Raw genomic sequence first — 20394 nt, 5'->3', positions numbered from 1 at the left:
TACAACTGCCTAAAGTTCAGCAGTCTGACACACTTCTTAACCTGTCTTGTTCCTGCTGCATTCTCTTCCTTCTATGCCAGGGTTAACATTTATAACCACCTTCTCTTTCAAGACAAGCACCTGGTTGCTGCCTCCACCAGGACTGGGGTGACCCCATTTACACCTACGCTAGTGACCTTCACTTCATATGTTGCTGCTGATGATTGCAACAATTTAAATACTCTACCACCACCACACACACACGCAAGCACTGATGCACACACACTCTCACTCACTCACTCACTCACTCGCTCGCTCGCACGCACGCACGCACGCACGCACGCACGCACGCACGCACGCACGCACACACACACACACACACACACACACACACACACACACACTTCTGAAATCTTTGTCAATGTAATGTAGCTCATTTGTTATTTTAACTGTGAATTTGGCTTCCAAGCAGCGTTCTTATTTTTAAGAGTAGTTACAAACTCATGTTTAAAATTTCATATCTGAAAATGTTAACCCCAACTCGGGGTTAACCCTAATCCTAACCCCCACACCTAAAGTGAAGGTGTAACCCACTGAGCCTCGTAGCTGAGATTTCAAAAGTATGTTTGGGTTTCAATGTCAGTTTGTCTCGTTTTTGATAAAGGTGGACATGACCAATGACAGCAACATCTTCAAAAGGCTCCAATTGCCCCTCCAGAAAGCGTGAGTGACTATTATCAAGTAACAGTACAGTCCAGGCTCCAGATCTTGAAGCCACAAATCCAACCATTACCTGAACTGCTTTTATCCTCACAAGGGTCGATGGCGTGCTGGAGCCTATTAGATCTGACTTTGGGTGGTAGGTAGGGAATATCCTGATTTCCTGTTCACACTCCTATGGACAATTTGCAGGGGTCAGTCGACATACCATGCATGTTTTTGGATTGTTGGAGCACACTGGAATACACGGAGAAAACCTACATATAGGCACAGGGAGAACATGGAAACTCCACAAGGCGAGAGCCTGGAAACAAACCCACAACCTCTGTACTGTGAGGTTAAAAGGTTAGAAAATACTGCTAATGTAATAAAGCAAAAATATAGTTTCTTCTTAAAATAAATGCTAAATAAAAGTACAAAATATGCAACGTCATAATTTTATCACTTAGCCCTGAAAGATATATTGTGACAGACCCTCGTCGCTGCTTGCCACACATTGAGACTGAGACACCCACAAAGCCTGCCCCGCTTTTAAAACCTCCATCTCCGCCATTTTTGTTCTACCGTTTGCGCAGGAGCATATTGTATCACACGCTCGCTCAAGTGAAATGAGAAAGGAACATATCATCATGCAGTGAGTGATTCCATTCAATACGTTGACTGAAAAGATTTGTTTATTTGAAGCGATGCTCCTTCATAACAAAAATGCCAAATTCTTGGTGTGCAAAAGTGCAGTGACACACTTCTAATCAACTCTGATGTACTTTTAATATCATCAGTGTGCATCCACACCTAGGCACCACTAATGTGACCACTGGCTAGAATAGATGTTTAGGGCGAGAAAATAGTCTAAAGTGAAACACAAAAAGTATAGTAGCAGTGCAAATAAACAGGTACATGGAGAGAAATACAGCACATGACAAATGAAGCAAATTTTCACATTCAAGCAAGAGTCCCATCCCTGTAGGCTGAGCTCAAAAGTCATCTCTTAATGCAAGCTGATGGCAGTCAACATACATATATGAGACTGTGCAAAGACTGGACACATGCAAAAAGGGAGTTGAGGAGAAGAGATGTACAAAACTACTAAAGCAAATGAAAAGAGGAGTGATAAATAGTGAAAGAAGCGCTGCAGGCGATCTTCTAACGGTTTTAGGGCGCTGCTGCATCGGCTGCGTACTGATAGTTGAACACATGAACAGAACGGAGAGGTGAGGGAAAATAAACATACAGCGTGTAGACAGATTGAAGGCAGATGGGGAAGGACAGAGAGGAATCAAGAGAAACATGGAAGAAGGGAGGATGAATGAAAACAGAATCAGAGAAGTTTTTGGCTAAGTGATGACAACATGGATGACTTATGGATGACTTACCAGTACCAATGGCCCATACACGTGAAAGTGGAATAGCAGCACAAATATTGTACGAGGTATAAATCAATGGCTGTGGGATCACCTAAAACAGGGGTATCACACTCTTTTTTTTCGGTGGCCGCATTGTGGTCATAAGTTCTTTCGGAGGGCCAATATGACTGTCAACCCAAATAAATGTATGAGCACCTCATATTATATACAATAAAAGATACAAGACAAACTGATAAATAACTCGTTTTCAAATCAGATGAGTAAAAACTGGTCAAATATTAAAAAAAAAAGATATTATTAAAAGTGAAGACAATTTGCAATTCTATTAATGACACATGAATTTGATGCACAATTTGTCTTGACGGGCCACATAGAATAATGTGGCGGGCCGTATCTGGTCCCCGGGCCTTGAGTTTGACACCTGTGACCTAAAACCTTGAACCGTGATTCGCAGGCACAAAGGTGGAATAGCTGTTGTGTAAAAAGGCAGATTTCCTGGTGGAAGGCAGTACTGCTTTTAAGGAAGGTTTGGATTTTCCTTGGGCAAAAAAACTCCATGGGATGGATGAACATCTGTACAAAACTTGAGGGTGGATTATATTTTACCTTGGAATTGGTATCTATATATTTGACATCTTATCGAGTGTCGACATTCGATGACGGCTACCATATAACAGAGACTATACTTTTTTTTTTTTTTTTAGCTTGTCCCTGTGGTTCAGCTGGTTGCTCTTTTCGAAGACAGTCCTATGAAGAGACTTTTGGTAAATCACCTGTTGGGTGCTTAAACACACCAGTGGTGGTTATGGCGAAGATGGTGTGCCATTACTTTAAAGCTACTTCTGACAATAACAAAGTTTCAACAACTCACCACATCTGGGCAACAGAAGAATGCGATCGAAGTTGAATTCAGTTGCAGGATGATTGGTTGAACATTGGTACGGCAGAGAAATGTTGCTGGCTACAAATACGAAACACAGATGAAGTTACTGCATGTTAGCTGCAACGATGCCAGGATTTTAAATGTTTGTTGTTTTTTTTACTCACAGAATAGCTCCAGTTGGAATGAAAATACAATTACATTATGAAACTCTCTATGAATTAAGCAACAATCAAGTGTGATTAACAAATATGTAAATGAAGTGAATACAATGTTATAAATTACTACCGTCCATGTTTGTTTGCTTCTTTGTTAGAAATTGCATTTCCCCCAATTTCTCACTAAATATTGCACACATCTTTCAAGGATGTGTGGCAGGTAGCAATGAACGTGTACCATTTGGTTATAATCCAAATTAAGAGTATGATGGAGGTCTACATTCCCCTGAGTGCCTTTTACTTTGTTGCAAGTGTCACCGCCTAAGTAAAGATACTTAATCAAACATTTGTAGACCTTTTATGCATATTGGGTGATACGTTCTCATTAGTAGAACAAATGTTTTCAAATAACTCATTTGTTGTTGAGTAAAACTCCCACTCGGGTTATCTGCTTACGCCAGGACTCGAGGTGAAAGGAGATCTGCCACATTCTGGTTCTTTCGCCTTCCTCACCATTTGCCAAAATAATGACAAATGACAAAGTGCTTTTTTGATTGTGATCATTTCTATTCTCATTTGTGAAATGTACCTAAGTGATGAGAATTTTGTTTTTTAAACAGGGCTAGTTTTCGGATGAGACATTTTCATTTACTTCGGACTACATTGAGACGAGAGTGGCATAATTTGAGTATTCATTTTTGTTTGATGCTGTGCTGAAAGATATTCCCAATGTAAAATGGGTGCCTTGGCTCAATAAAAGTTGGGAGACATTGCTTTCGAAGAAGAGCACTCATCTTCTTGGAGAAAGTTTGGAGTTGACCGAAGCAGGCAGGTTGGCTGTCCAAGCCGGCATAACAGCAAATTGGTGTCGTGTGTATGTCTTTGATGTTTGTTTTCAGCGAGAGAGACAGAGAGCGAGGGAGGGAGGGAAGGGGAGAGAGAGAGAGAGAGAGAGAGAGATGGAGAGAGAGAAAAATGGAGAGAGTGAGAGAGCGAAAGCAGTCTGATGAAGCTCTCCAAGTTTGACACCTTCTGTGGGCTAAAAAGGAGACCAACAATATTGCTGTGATGGCGTCACGGAGGACCGGAAAATCAATACTGCTAGGATTTTACCTCTGGGTGACTTTGAGCTTTCAAGGTAGGTTGCTGAATGACTCCTACTTTTTTTTAGTTTACCCAAACAACCATACATTTAAGCTTTTTGATTTTATTTTATTTCATGATATTTGATTATGACCATCAATGACGCAGGCACATATTCCCAGATGTGACTCTCTAATATTCCAGCATGTGGAAGAATTCTATCACATCACTACAGCTGAACATATTGCTGCATGCCTGGAGTGCAAGTGTAGGTCAGTGTGCTTGTGTCAGTCTTGCTCTTTAGACCAACAACATCTGGCTCAGAAAAAAAAAAAGGAGGGCACACCAGCAATGATGCACAAAGCCCATTGGGACTGTTCATCCCCTCAGCGTAATCCGCAGCCAAAATTAAATACATGATTAGTAGAGCAGAAACACCATCAGATGAAGTTAAAGCGCTTTAACACGTTTGAATCCATGGTTTACAATACTTGGGCTATTTGACACCTTTGTACTACCAAGTGACACACCGTTTTATTTAATCTTTCATTTTGTTTAATTGTTTTTTAAATCTTTCTTATCAAATGCATTAGGGTTAAGTGTTTTGTTACACCAGGTTCTATCGAGTAAGTTGCATGACTTTTGAGTGAACGTTCATTATTTAAAAAAAATGATAACATCATACCACATCTAGTTATTTTCTATTTTTGATACTACTTGCCCAAGGGTGGACTGGAATCCTAGCTGACCTTGGGTGAGGGCTGAGGTACACCCTTGACAGGTCACAACATTTTTTTAGTTTTTAGACACTAACAACAGATAAAAAAAAGAAAAAAAATTATACGGTGGTATCTTATTCAGTGGTGTTCGAGTCACACTGCACTACCCAAAATTATTTATGTACTTGGAATATAAACTCACTGGAAACTTCAATAGCTGCTCACTTGGTGTAAACTTTCATATAAATTCTCTTGGTTGCAGTGGCATTAATCCTTTGCGTTTTCCAATATATTTTTGCCTTTATTGCCCCCTGTTGTGTGCAGTTTGGACATTTTCCAGTAACTTATAGTGCCGCTTAAGGGCTTTTCTTAAACAGTCCCTCTTAACGGGGAAGTCAGTGTTGCTGCAAGGGACAAGCTGTTAGGGGCCTGCCTTCGTCTGGCATTGGAAAGCCACAATATGGTACAGACGGACAGGGGAAACCCAGTTTAAGTCTTTGGCATGACATCAAATTATCTGGGAAGAAAAAAATATGTATGTAGTCTTAGCAAATGTTAGATGTTAGCTTTTTTCAACTTTTTGCACACACACACCTCTTATTCCTGAAGTCTCAATAAATTCCATTTTGGTTGTGAGGCCATCAACACACTTCCCCTGTTTACCATCACTAGTGCCCTTTGCTTCATGAGAGAATAAACATTGAAAGGTGTGAAATACGTCCACTATACGGTAACGGAGCACAAGTGTCGCAAAATTTGCAAGATATGAGAATGTCACGCTACACATGGAAAAGAAAACAGCTGAAGTTTGAGGATCTGTTGTAATAATGTCATTCATGCTATTCTGACGTGAGGAATGGATTTGAGGCTGACCTTTGTTTTTTTTTTTTTGTACTTTTATTTAATCATCTGTCCATCTGCCTCGGCGGGCATCATTTATCCATTGGCTCACGTGTTTTCAAAATGTTTTCTCCATATTTGAAACTGTCTCCACTGAGCAATTTCTAGCTGTACCATTTCTGTTGTAATTGTGAGACTAAAAGGGAACATATAGAGAAATAATGTTTTAATTGCTTGTATACACAACTCTGGAGTGCCTGCCGATACATAATTTCTGAATATGTGTCTCTGAGCGCATTGTTTTGAATTTACCCCTATCGAGAGAAAACAGTGCAACTAATTTACATGATAACACTCCCACCCCTCCCTACACATACACCCATAAAAACAAACAGCAAATTTCTGCAGACATGACTTGGCAGCTAGACAGAGCATGGATGCCTCAATTTTCATCGACAGCTTTATTACAGTCTGAAACGTTGGGCCTAATTTACTAATTTTTGACAAAAACAGGGACAAACTACGTCGAATTTTCAATACAATCAAGTGTAGACCAGACAAACTCAGAATTGTATTTACCAAGTTGGCAAAACAAGTTTGCAGTTCATTTTGTATGTTTTAGAAGGTGTTTAGGAGGGATTGATTTAGCACAGGCAATGTGATTTATCGACCAAAACAAAACAAATTCCTTTCAACTCTACAATTTACTTCATCTGAAAATGCTGTTTTGCAGTTGGAACTGGGTTCTCCCAATCCAGTTTTTTGGGGTGCGCCTTCCTCAATTTTAAACAGGATAAGCAAGTAGAGCCAATTGCCACACTTATGAGCAATAAACAAAGCTTCTATGCAGTTGCTGGCTCCCACAAATTTGTCAGCGTAGTTTAGTTTTCTTTCTGTAATTCAAAAATGTTTGTTTGACTTCCTACTGTGCCTTCTGAGTTCTCCAAAACGCCCCCCCGTCCGGAAAATAATAACCATAAGATGTATGCTTTAAATGATCAACAACAGGGTAGATATCAAATGGACAAAGTAGCTTGTACGTGCTACTTTTATCTAATGAAATGCACTATGACTGAAACATTCTGTTAGGGGACGCAGCAGACATCCCAATTCACTGAGAAGTTTTTATGAATTACCTGCAGGCCATCTGTTTGTGAGACAGGCTGCCCAAGGACATTTTTTATTGTTGCTGTGTTCCTCGGTTAAAAAGAGATGTGATATCTTGACCATTCAGCACACGTTTCCATCTATCATTATGCCGCATATGGAAGAATCATTCAAAGAGTATTTGATCATTTCCATAGCCCGATCAAGTTCATGTTTTAAGTAGGTATAAACTACTAGGGTGTTCTTGTTAATGAAGACTGGGCTAAGATTACTTAGATGAGAAAATAATTTTGTTTTGAAACAAGTCAACTGTTTTGGGAGACAACATCGTAGCTTGTGTGCTGAACTCCTAAGAGTGCTTTGCCAAATATTTTAGAATTTCCAACACCATGAAAGAGGCCCTCTTCTCAAATTATTTTTTTGCTTGCTGATGATGAATTTACATTTTTCTAAAGTACCATTGAGGAATGTAGCCCAGTCAGTCTGTGTAGTCTTGCTTTTGCCTGGAGTCACCTCTGACAGACAATTCAGAGCAGGAGAATTGGCATAAAAAATGGATTATTATGCAGTTGATTTATCGTTGCATTCATGATGTTTTAAGTTACATTATATTCTTCAAGTTCTTTGCTGTTGTACACAGGCTGCCATGGTGGAATATATCAGAGGAAGTTGTACCGGGACTTGATGGTCAACTATAATCGACTAGAACGACCAGTTCAAAACGACTCTACACCCATCGTAGTGGAACTTGGTCTCACTTTGCTCCAGATCATTGATGTGGTGAGTGTGTTTTCCATTTGACTAAGTGCGAGCAGAAGGTATCATTTGTTCTAGATACTTAGAAAGAAATCAATATAAATTGGAACCTCTCTCATTCACCTCACTGTCCAATTGATTCAATTTAAATTTGTAGTCAATCAATATAGTGACTTGCAGAGGTCAAGCGGGATGATTCAACTTTGATATTTTTACGCATCTTTAGAAGTGCATTATTCTGGAAAATCTTGTTTGAAGTCCATATTGTACAGCTTGAAGAAAATGTGACTTTCGAGATTCCATTGTGTCAGTCTTGTGTATGTACTTAACTGATTACTCGAGTATATGCTCATTTTACTGGAAATAAAAACTGTCAAATTTCAAAGCCCAAACTAATGAGAATATTTATCTTTACCTATTTTTAGCTTCTCATTTATTTACTTGCCACTGACCTTTTCTACTTTGGTCACCGATGTTTTAAATGTCTCCAACAAAAGAGTCCACTAATTGCATTCTGGCTGAGACTAAAGGTAAAATCGATAGCACTCTTCTGGTTAGACGTGTTACTTAAAATTTGAACTAAATCAAAACAAAAAAGACAAATGCTACATTTACATTATGTTACAAGCATCCACAGCAATTATATTGCAGGCCACCGTGGACAAAACAGTAGTGATGTGAGACAGCGAGTGGGGACGGGATGGGCAAATGAGAACAGGCTGATTGTCATTGACTCTGGGTCAGATTTTTAGATTGTCAAAACATCTGCCACTGCGGTCACGGTGGGGAGGAGAAACCTATTCAGCTGTCGTAAAATGGAACGAATGCGATAAAACGTGACAAAACTTTTACGTGGTCTGGAGATATCCAGCAGATGTATTGGCATCTCCTGGCGTGCGGTGCTTGATGGACATCATACAGTGTGCTGCATTCTACTAGTCTGGAAGGGGGTTTATGTTCCCTCCATGGCAGACCCCTTCGATCAAAACAGTGCACCATAGGATTTGGGTTGTTTTTCCCAAACTCAAAGGTTTTAGAAACTGTGTAGACCAAAGCAAATCAAAAACACTGCAACATGTTCCTTCATTTCTTACTTTTCCTGCTCCTTCACATCAAAGGTCCGTTCTGCCTTGCACATGGATGTGCTTTTGGAGAATTTTCTGTCACATCTCAATTTGTGTAAAGGCTCAGCTCTCCTTACCTGATCTGTTCTAAATTTGGCAAATGTGAATTCCCTGGATTATGTTTTCCCTCAAGCCTTACATGCATTTTTTTTTGTTATCAAAGAAAAACATCTTGACTTGCTGTTGAAAGTGGATGTTTCGTTCGAAGCCGTTGTTGTAATACTATATCGGATTCCCCCATTTGTCCATGACTCATATGGATTCTGAGAGCCCATAAAACATAATTTTAAGATTCTATGCACTGGATAAAGTGTATCCATTCATAACCCTAACCTAAATGTTGTATAACGGTATACAAGCCAAAAGTATGAGAACTCTATGCATTGCTTAAAATAAACATAGAATAACAAACAAAGAATAAATCCAAGTACCAACCAGCAAAGCATATGTTTGACTCATTTTGTCGGCTTTGGTCTGTATTAATTTCAATCTGTTTTAAAAACAATCGTGTCCTATAATAAAAAAATTCTAGGTGAGTCGGTGTGGTATGAATACTCATTAACACATGTTTAACAACTGGCACCAACCGTGAACCCATATTAGCCATTCCTAAATATACATAAGTGGGAATATAATAATTATGAAGTTGGCAGTGATGTATAATGAGCCACTGATTACTTAAAATGACTTAGATTTGTGTACAGTATCATTAGGCCAAATCATCTTTTTTTTTTTTCTGTGTGTGTGCGTGGGGGGCAAGGGGTAGTTGCTAAATGTCCCTGAGTTGGCAACACCACAGTAGCTCTGGTTTGATACTTGACTTGTATTAATGTCCATGTGTGCACATAAAATAAAACCACAACTTTCAGAATAAAAGCACGGCACATTTTATGTGTTATTTTGACTTCAAGCGGGTGGGCCATATGTGGGAGTCATGCACAGGTTTGATCCAACAGCTCATGCTGTTAGTGGGTATGTTGGATGTGATCCGCTAAAGTTGTGACCTTTTACTAAGTGTCCAAATAGAGTGATTAAATAATTAATTAAATTATGTGTTTACGCGCGCAAACAGATTCTGCGTGCTGTTTGGAACAAGTGTAAAAGTAGTGAGAACCGCTGTATTTGAAAGACAGTTTTATGTGTTTAGTAGCTCTCCTGGTATTCACCATAAAATCTTTGGAGAGCATCACAACCAAAAAATAAAGTTTGAAGGGATGGAGTTAGAAGTGTTCGTGTAAGACGTTACTGAATTAGCAAACAAACATGGGCTAATAAAATTACATTGCATGTGCTAAAAATAATCAGTTTGCATGTGCTGCTTTCATGACACAAAAAATGAACTGCACGGCAATTATGCTTGTTTGCCAGACGTATTTCTGTGTGCGGCCACTTTTTTCCAAAAGAAATCAAGTTTGCATGCACAAACCACTCCTAAGTCAGGCCCAGAGCGTCAACATCATAATTTACTTTTTCTTTGTATGAAGTCGGAAATAACAAGATGAATTAATGCTTTCTGAAAGGTTGTGAAAAATATATTTTGAGCATGTGTGTGTGTGTGTGTTTTGTTCAATGTTAGCACGTATCTGCATACATGTGTGTGTGTACCACGGCCTATGATTCATCCATCTGGTTCTGGGTAGCTCTGAAGCCAGCGACTAGCTTTATCACGAGTTATGAACAGACTTGGCAGGATGATCATGCAAGTGCTTACCCTGACTCAAGTAGTTCACAGTGAAATCTGTGTTCTTTTAATTGGCCCTCAAATCTGGGTCACTTCTGCTAATATGTTCATTGGACCACTATACTAAAACACGAAATCCATTACTGGAATCTCAATGACATCTTAACTAATACATGCCCTTTGACTATTGTGTCATTACAATTGTCCATTTATGCGTTCGTCAGTTAAAATATTGCTAGAATAAAACATATACTCTACGTACTATTTAAATCATGACTAAAAAAGAAGCTGTCATTGTCATTCAGTCAGCACAGGGTCATATACTGCAGGTTGCTTGTCTTCATTCCAAGTCTTTTTAGTCCGATATCAAAGTTTTTTTTTTTTTTATCTCGGTATGCAGAACATTTTTCTTTATCTCTAGAAAACATCGACTTATCTGACATGCCATCTTTCTCTTACAGGATGAGAAGAACCAAGTTTTGATCACAAACGCGTGGCTTCAGCTGGTATGTCTCTACTTTGAGTATGTTTATGTGATCATTGCACATTTACTGTCATTTTGTATTTATTGAGAAGGTTTTGCCATTTAAGATAGCTTTTTCTTAAAAGCATTCATGTCAGAAATATTTTCAAGGCAAAAAGACCCATCTGATTTAAGGCAGTAAACCTCAACCATTTGTTTTGAAACATTGATTACTAAAATATAGGCAATATTAATCCATTTCAATCCTCCTCCTGCAACAACTGACAAATTCAAACAAAAATCTGAGGCATAACATTAAGATGAGTCTTACAAATAAAATCTCAGGGCTATTCTATTCAACTTCTTCTATTAATGTACATTTAGCATTTAATGCCAAAGCAATATCAAAGGAGAATGCTGTTGAATTTCAAATTACAAATGTATTGTTATTAAATGTGCTTGTGTGTTGCATTGTGATATTTCATGAATAAATTGCGATATTTCATAAACAAAAAACAAACAAGCAAACAAACAAAAGATAGAAAGAAAGAAAGAAAGAAAGAAAGAAAGAAAGAAAGAAAGAAAGAAAGAAAGAAAGAAAGAAAGAAAGAAAGAAAGAAAGAAAGAAAGAAAGAACCTATTTAAATATGGGACTAACTGTAGAAAGAATCTGATTAGTGATCTTTTTATTATAGGACTTTATACAGTACTTTTTAAACGGATTTTATTATCTCATTTTATTGTTTAGGACAGGATTGTGTTGTTGTTTTTTTGTACTTTTTGCTGCGCTTATTTAAAAAGGACCAGACCGGATGTAGGGAAACAAATATAAGAGTACCATGTAATGTTAATTCAAAATAATACAAATCCAGTTTTACCAAAAGTCACTGTTACCAAATAAACGGTATCCTTTATTATAGCATTCACAGTGGTTAACGTAACCATTTTGAAACCTGACAAACAAGCAAACATTCACATGCACACTTACACTTAGGGGCAATTTATCATCTTCAATAAACCTATGCATAGTAGTAGGTAGGAAAGTGGAACACCTCGTGAAAACCTTTTCAAGCATTGGGAGAATGTGCACATCCAAAGAATGCGCTGCACACTCCAATTTCAGTAGCATGCGCATATTTAACAGAAGGCTTTGTGGAGGACAGTTACTTAATTGTTAATGTGACATCAGACTCGTCAGGAAGGTACAACATCCTTTTTGTCCCCACCGCCCATTAGACTTGCACATTAAGAATGTCACATTCTACATCCAATTTGTCTGAGTCAGCTGCTGACTGGCTGGCATGTTATGAATGATTCAACTATTCGGGAAGCCACCTCCTTAACAGGGCCTCCACGCAGGAGTAATGTCTAGAAGTGGCTTTGAAGATATAGCAGATCCACAGGAGACATGAGAACACAGACAAAATGACAGCAGACAGACAACATCTGCACCTTTTAGGATTTTAGGATTATAGGTTCATTGGAAATGAACATTCCACATGTAAATAATTGGGATTTCATATAGATTATAACAGTGGAAGTGTTATCATCTTCAAAGTCGAAGTCAAAGTCAGCTTTATTGTCAATTTTTTCACATGCCAAGACACACAAAGAGATTGAAATTGCGTTACCCACTATCCCACGGTGACAAGACATATAACAAAACGTCCCAAAAAAACCCACAAAAAGTAAAAACAAGAAGGAACATACAATGAATAAACAAGAATTGGAATTGTGCTGTTTAAGACCCTCCATAAAGATCACACATGCCCAGATAGGATAATGATTTAATTTCTAATGTGCCCCAATCCTAGACACACTTTGTTTACCTCTGTTATAGAATGAACAATATTTTGGATGAAAAATTACTTTGCTTCATGCATTATCTTTGGTTCACAGTCTCTGAATGTCCCCGAACGATTCAGTTGTGTTTTGCCCCGCACCACTTAAACATTATTGGCTCCGTGCATCACACAGTGCAGGTATCTTTTTTTTTTTTTTTACATCTAAATTAGCTCCCATAATTGCTGAAAGAAAAAAGAAGTGGAACGATAGCAGCACGAAATGCATTTGGGCATATTTTCCGGCCAAGTCTTCACAACAACTTCTACGTATTGCGTGGGTCTTTATTTATGCATACTTTCAATTGGAACAGGACCTGGGCCATAAATGATGAAAAAAACTGACAAAACCACAAATTGAGAAATGGTTTTGTAAATTTACAGCCGTAACTCCATTCAGATGAGCAAACTGTGCGAAAAGGCTAGCGTTCCACAGATCTTTATTTGTGAACACAGTGTTCTTTCTTTGCAGTGTATTGTGTTTCACTTCTTTTCATCCCGTACAGTAATCATATTTAACCACACACACAAAAAACAAACCTATTCCACATTATAATAATTGCATATTAACGTCCATCCATCCATCCATCCATCCATCCATCCATCCATCCATCCATCCATCCATCCATCCAGTCCCCATGGGGGTCACGGGCATGCTGGAGCCTATCCGCAGCGGTCATCGGGCAGTAAGCGGGGGACACCCTGAACTGATTGCCAGCCAATCGCAGGGCACACAGAGACAAACAACCATCCGCACTCGCACTCACGCCTATGGGCAATTTGGAGTGTTGAATCGGCCCACCAAATATGTTCTGTGGGAGGAAACCGGAAGACCCAGAGAAAACCCACGCAGGCACGGGGAGAACATGCAAACTCCACACAGGGAGTGCCGAAGGTGGAATCGAACCCACACCCTCCTAACTGTGAGGCGGACGTGCTAACCAATGTAACGACGTGCTAACCGATGCACCAACGTGCCACCCGCATATTAACGTTTAAGTCCAAAAACAAAACAAAAAAACATGATTGCCATGACAGTCTTGTCCATAGCTGTTCCTGACTACACTTTGCTTAGTTGGAAATTCCTTTGTCTGTTTGTCTCTGTTTTTGTTTCTAGCAGTGGACAGACGTGTACCTTACATGGGATACAGAGAGTTACCCTGGTGTTCAAAACCTGCGATTCCCTTCTGATTTGATATGGACTCCAGACATTCTCCTCTACAACAGGTTGGGGTTTTAGATTACTACATTTGAAACACTTTTGATGCATTTTTGTAGGCTACCACATCTCTGCAAACTACAATGTCAATAACAAGCATATTTGATATTGAAACACAAACGTGATGTGCAAATATTTAAAGGTGGTCTGGGGCGCCTCCCGATCTGAATGCTAACAAATCATTCTTGTTATTGCTACTGACTCCTTCATTGTTTGCCATCATTTGTCAAGGGAGAGTGTTTAATTTAGATGCATCGCTCGTATTCAGCCCACTTAGACTGTCTACCTGTCAGATACAAGCATTCAAAGCATCTCTATTATGAAAGGGAGAGGACAACATGTTAAATGGAAGAATGGATACATATGGATGAGATTCCTACCTTCAGCACAATTTCTGTGACATGTATATGCTTGATATGAATATAAAGAACAGATTGGAGCTTTCTCAAAAGGGTGATACCAATCATTAAACCGAGTTATAGCCGTAACTGCATTCAGATGAGCAAAAAAGAAAAACATATAAAAAAGATGATCCATACTAATTACTGCAGAAACAGTGGAAGGTGAAGAAAGGTAACTTCTAAAAGTAGAATTTGAAAACTTCATTAAAACAAAAAAGAGTCCCAGAAGATGCTCCAATAATGTACCTTTGCATATAGACATCAGTGCATTTGAAAGTGTAATTCATCAACATCAATGTTGATTTTTAATGATGGGAGCAAATTTTGCACGAATGCTAGTCATTGTTCCCGAACTTCTTTGCAGTGCCGATGAAAGGTTTGATGCAACTTTCCATACAAATGTACTGGTCAATGCTTCAGGTTCCTGTCAATATATCCCACCAGGTGAGATAATTCCACTGATGATGTTTTTATGTAGATGCATACATGTCATTGTGCTTTCATGTTCTTGTTATATGGTAACATACTCACTTTTTTGAGTTTTTCTTTTCAAACTGTCCAGGCATCCTGAAGAGTACCTGCTACATCGATGTTCGCTGGTTCCCATTTGATGTACAGAAGTGTGACCTCAAATTTGGCTCCTGGACACATAACGGTTGGTTGCTTGACCTCCAGATGATGGATGTGGACATCTCCACCTACATACCCAATGGCGAGTGGGATCTTGTTGGTAAGACAATAAAAAGATGCCCCGCATGTGGTTCTTTTTTGATAACGGCTACATCATGAAAGCTGGCACACTTTTCTGACTTTCACCACCAAAAGGTGATTTTGAAATTTGTTTTGAGGCAAACGTATTAGATAGATTTAGTCGGGAAAAAAGGATGCTAACAAAAGAGCTTCCATTATTATCATCTCCATGGTCTACTGAATGGTATTTGAAATTGTGAGGCAAAATGCATCATGGATTATTACTTGATTGCAGAAAGCATAAAACATGAAGATTGTGATGTTAAAAGATAGCACAGCCTACCACAGGAGTTGTTGAGACACATGTCCCAGGCCGCATTTAAGACTACATAAGAAAAAAAGGCTACTGCCTCCCCATAATGCACACTGCAAGGACTAAGAAGACTGAGAAGCGGGCAGGCAGAATTCTCTTGGGTTCTTCCCACTCTGCACAACACTTTTTCTGAGTTTTTACTCCAGTCGAGACTGCAAAACTGCATCCTGACATGATCTGACATCTCAACAGCAACGTTCTTCCTTCCACTGTTTTAAATAATTGCCTCATAAGTTCACCTTGACACCCTGCCAAACTTCTTTTGTATGTGTTTTGTAGCAGTGACACTAGACATAATTTAGCACATTATAATTATATTCATCATTCCCGCATTGTCACTTTGAATAAATCTGCACACTTCTGATCAGACTCAGAGTATCCTGCTGCTGTCAAAGGAATGAAATGAACAAATGCCCTCTGTTTTATTGCTAGACTCTTGCTTCTGTCTTCTTTAGCAAACAATAAAATGTGACTTAAAAATACTTTAAAAATACTATCCCATCCATCCATTCAGGTTAAAAACAAATTCAAATCTCTAGAGTTTTTGTATTACATAGTATGTCCTGCTTGAGCGTGTGTGTGTGTGTGTTTATGACTTGTGCAACTAAGAAATCCTTATTCCAAATGGAAAGTTACAAAAACCTTCATTTGTCATTAACTTGTAGGTGTGCCAGCCAAGCGGAATGAGCTCTACTACGACTGTTGCAAAGAACCATACCCTGATGTGACATTCACTGTCACCATGCGCCGTAGAACACTTTACTATGGCCTCAACTTGCTTATCCCATGTGTGCTCATCTCTGGTCTAGCCCTGCTGGTTTTCCTGCTGCCTGCAGACTCCGGAGAGAAGATTTCATTGGGTGCGACTAAAAATACACACAAAAACTCATTCAGTCAACACAGCAATAATGTTCAAATTCAACAAGAAACACAAAACTTGACTGATGCATCATGAATCATTCTTCCTTATCATTGTGGCCCTGTTGTTAACGCATGTTTTCTATCGTACAATATTGTTCGAAAATATTTGACACCAAGTACCATTTACTTGACCTTCCAAGTTTCACAATGGTGACTCATGTTTAAATTGTTAATGCATCGAACCCCACACCCCTAAATTTGTGAAAAAAACAGGCATAAAACACCATTAAGAATGTTACACACACAAAGTCTGCTTTGATTTAACCATATTGAATATTTACACTTTAAAATGTACTCTCTTTAAAGTCATTTAATGTTTCGAATTGTCTTTTATCAGAGAGAGGCAACTTTATATGTACAAGGGGTGTCAAAAACTCTCCGGTTTACTTGAAAACAAAGACACCACTGAAAAACATTACATGCCACTGCAGCACATAAAAAAAACCCCAACATCAACATAGTACATTACTTGAAGCAGTGGAGCCAAATAAATACGAGTAAAATAAAAAAAAGAGACTGTTAGGAATCGATGAATTCATGGGACACGCTCCTGATTATTGTTACATGTTTAGACCTGGAAAGCCTTGACCCTGATTGCACTCCTCTGGTATAAGCTGATACTGAGAGTATGGCAATATTTCTGCCTAATCATATGAATCAAGAAAATAATAAAAGATCAAGTATAAATAAAGTCATAGAAATACAGAATGTTTTCGAATCGTCGCTCAGTAAGTGAAACACAGAGTAAAGAATTCTCTTGTGGGCAACTATTGCAAAATAAATCTGCAATTCTTGTCACTTTGGAAAAACTCTCAACTTTCAGGATCACAGATAGAGACACCAATTGTCTCTTTTCTTTCTCCCAGGAATCACTGTGCTGCTGTCTCTAACTGTGTTCATGTTACTGGTGGCAGAGATAATGCCTGCTACATCAGACTCTGTTCCTCTGATTGGTAAGTTGGGCTTCCATTTGACGAATATCTTTAGCAAAAAAATAAATAAATGCTGCAGTTATAGCAAGTAATTTTAACCAGTTTTGCCCTCTACAATTTCCACTGTCCTAACATACTAAATCTCTGTTCAGGAAGCACTTGTTTCTTATATGTCCTTTCCACAACATGAAATAGATGCTAAAAATTGAATTTCCCTTTGAAATAGTTTGGATCATGGCGTCTTTACAATAACATTGTTGCTAAAATGTCTCAGAACATTTGCTGTGGATGTTACTGTTAAATCATTCCTAACAACTGAAAGCAACATCTGTGGCGATTTAAATTGTTTATGAAGCCACAACAAATTCACAAGAGCAAAGATGTCAAGTGAATTAGTGTTTACACAATGATGTCACTAGAGCATCTACCCCAATGGCAAACGTGTACTGACATTTGTGCCAATGTAAACAAGAAGCCTAATTTAAATACTGTTCACTATACTTTATTGAGGAAAACATTCGCAAAGGAAAGGCAGGCATGTTCTCTTTGCAACCCAAAACAAAATGTTTCCATCCACAGCCATGCTTGACTGTGGCTATGGTGTTCTTTGTGTCATAGAAATGTTTTGGCTGTAAACATTTTTTTTTTACAGATGGTCACATCTGTTTAATGCTAAATACACTTAACAACTGTTGGGGATTTTTTTAAAGACCTCCAGATAGTTCTAACTTCACCGAGGAGCTACATTGGACATTTAAGAATAATTAAAAGCTTTCACCAATATGTAAAGCGATGTGTCATGAGATGAGAGAAAACAACAGATGTTCTGCATTGTTTTGTAGCTCAGTGGGAATAAAAAAATCCATTAGCACTCCCCCTTGGTGTAAGAGCCGGCATCTTAATGCTTCGCAAGTAGAGCTGAACTGATAGCTTTAAAATAAAAACATAAAAATGTACCACAGCCTTCACTTTGACTAAGACTTTTATAAATCTGCATTTTTATTTTCCCGCAAAAATGTATTCTTTTGGTTGGAAAACTTTCTCAATGACACCAAGTGACAATGGAAATGTATAGGTAAATTGAATTTGTTTCGTAATGTTCAAATGGTGACGTGCATTTGTTTCTCATCTCTGACTGACTGGCTCTCAGCATAGTAGTCAGATGTAGATTTAAAGTCTTTTAATCTGAACCTTATATTTTCACCTGTTTTTCCATTCCATTTCAAAATTTTCAGCTCAGTACTTTGCCAGCACAATGATGATCGTAGGCTTATCCGTGGTGGTGACAGTTCTAGTTCTCCAGTTCCACCACCATGACCCCCAAGGAGGGCAGATGCCAAAATGGGTAGGTGAAGATTGTTGACTGGTTTGCGACATGGTGCCAAAGGGCATGTAAACTGAAAGAAACCTCGGTCCTAATGTGTGTACCTCTGTCCTTATTTTTTCTCATCTTCTCATTCAGGTCCGTCTTATTCTCCTCAACTGGTGCGCTTGGTTCCTGCGCATGAAGAAACCTGGAGAGGAAAGAAAAAGTCAATCAGTTTGCCCTGCCTATGTGTATCCACACCCTCCTCCTCACCACACCAGCACCAACAGCATTCAGATGAGCACCATACCATGTCAGAGCTCCACCCAGTCACCTAACACCAATGGCAACGTTAACCTGCACCTCGGATATCATTCCATGGGAACAGACAACCCTTCTTTCCCACCAAGCACTGATCCGACTGTGCTAATGTGCGGCAGCAGTGGAGGCAGCGACAGACATCTCACTGGTTCTGCCATCTACCCAGAGCAAACACGGACTTTGCTGCTGGAACAGCTCCCGGAAATGTCTCGGATCCTGGAGGAAGTGCAGTATATCGCCAGGCGCTTCCGAGAGCAAGATGAGGGCCAGGCCATTTGCAGCGAGTGGAAGTTTGCAGCGGCGGTGGTGGATCGCTTATGCCTGGTGGCCTTTTCGCTCTTCTCCATCATCTGCACTTTTACCATTCTCATGTCGGCTCCCAATTTCATTGAAGCGGTGTCCAAAGACTTCACATGAAGCGGATTGTTACTCTATGAACAGGAAAGAGAGGGAAAGCGCTGACATTGCTTAAATATTCAGAAACTGCTTAACATGCTTCCAACACCTGGAAACCTATAGACTTACAAGCGTCTCTGATATAAAGTATTTCTGTTCAGACATAGCTGTTTTCATTGGTTTGATTGCTGAAATGTGGAAACTTAAAAAAGCACAATCTTTCTATATCTCAATTAATTTAGCACCACCAATACACAGTTTTGCAGTCACCATGCACTACTTGCCTTCTTACTTCTAAACATTGAATATTTATTGTGACTTCTTGTTAGATAATATTCTATTCGGGTTTGTTTTGATAGTAAAATCATCCACAAATACACTCCCATCAAATAAATATAAAATCATGCAAATTTTGAGGGGTTTGACACTTCAGCAATTTTAAGGTTTAGATTATTATCTTTTTATTGTTGTGTATTTTTGTGAGTTATCATCATTATATTTGTCATTAGACAACTGAAAATAACATTTCAGTTTGTTTCATTGCACCAGAGTCCTAATTTAATTTTTGGAGTCAATCCATATCCATTGATGTTTATTTTAAGCCACATTCTCCTCTCATTCTATTAAATCCTGCATGTTGTAAGATATTTGTTTACTGATCATAAAGCAAACAATATTGATCCATGACAATTTTAATATAAGTAATATATCACTGTGAAAAGTTTCCTTTGTTGGCCGTCTGGGTTCTCCCTTAGAAATTGGGTGGGAAGCTTAGTCAGAGGGCTCAGGAGAAGCTCAGAGAAGAGCTGCTGCTCCTCAGCATCGAGAGGAGTCAAATCAGGCTTCCGGGCATCTCATCAGGTTGGTGACGTCTTTCCGTCTTGTACCACCAGGAGGAAGCCACAGGAAAGACCCAGAACATATCGGAGAGATTATGTCTCCTGATTGGACGGGGAGCACCTCTGGAGTCGTGCTGGATGAGAGGGAAGTCGAGGCTTCCCCGTTTAAGCTCCTGGCCCTTTGACCTGAGCTCAAATAAATGGAAAAAGATAGATGGATGGTAGAAATAAAGATGTGTGTGCGTGTGTGCCTATGTAAGTTTGTACGCCTATATGACAAA

General features: G+C 39.0%; 1 protein-coding gene across 1 annotated transcript; it reads left to right on the top strand.

The window, feature by feature from the left end:
- The first annotated feature begins 4169 nt into the window (after positions 1 to 4169).
- LOC147056627 (neuronal acetylcholine receptor subunit alpha-7-like) lies at positions 4170 to 19295 on the top strand. Its single transcript, XM_085911300.1, has 10 exons — positions 4170 to 4239; positions 7491 to 7630; positions 10873 to 10917; positions 13833 to 13942; positions 14700 to 14779; positions 14898 to 15065; positions 16064 to 16258; positions 17186 to 17272; positions 18487 to 18596; positions 18714 to 19295. Exons 1-10 carry the CDS (start codon positions 4170 to 4172, stop codon positions 19293 to 19295), a joined length of 1587 nt encoding a protein of 528 aa, XP_085767426.1.
- Positions 19296 to 20394: the final 1099 nt, after the last annotated feature.

This window comes from Syngnathus leptorhynchus, chromosome 5 (assembly GCF_054491065.1).
Source record: "Syngnathus leptorhynchus isolate UIUO chromosome 5, UIUO_Slep, whole genome shotgun sequence".
Classification (NCBI taxonomy): domain Eukaryota; kingdom Metazoa; phylum Chordata; class Actinopteri; order Syngnathiformes; family Syngnathidae; genus Syngnathus; species Syngnathus leptorhynchus.
Note: the sequence above shows the minus strand (reverse complement) of the source record. Positions and strands in the feature narration are given on the sequence as shown.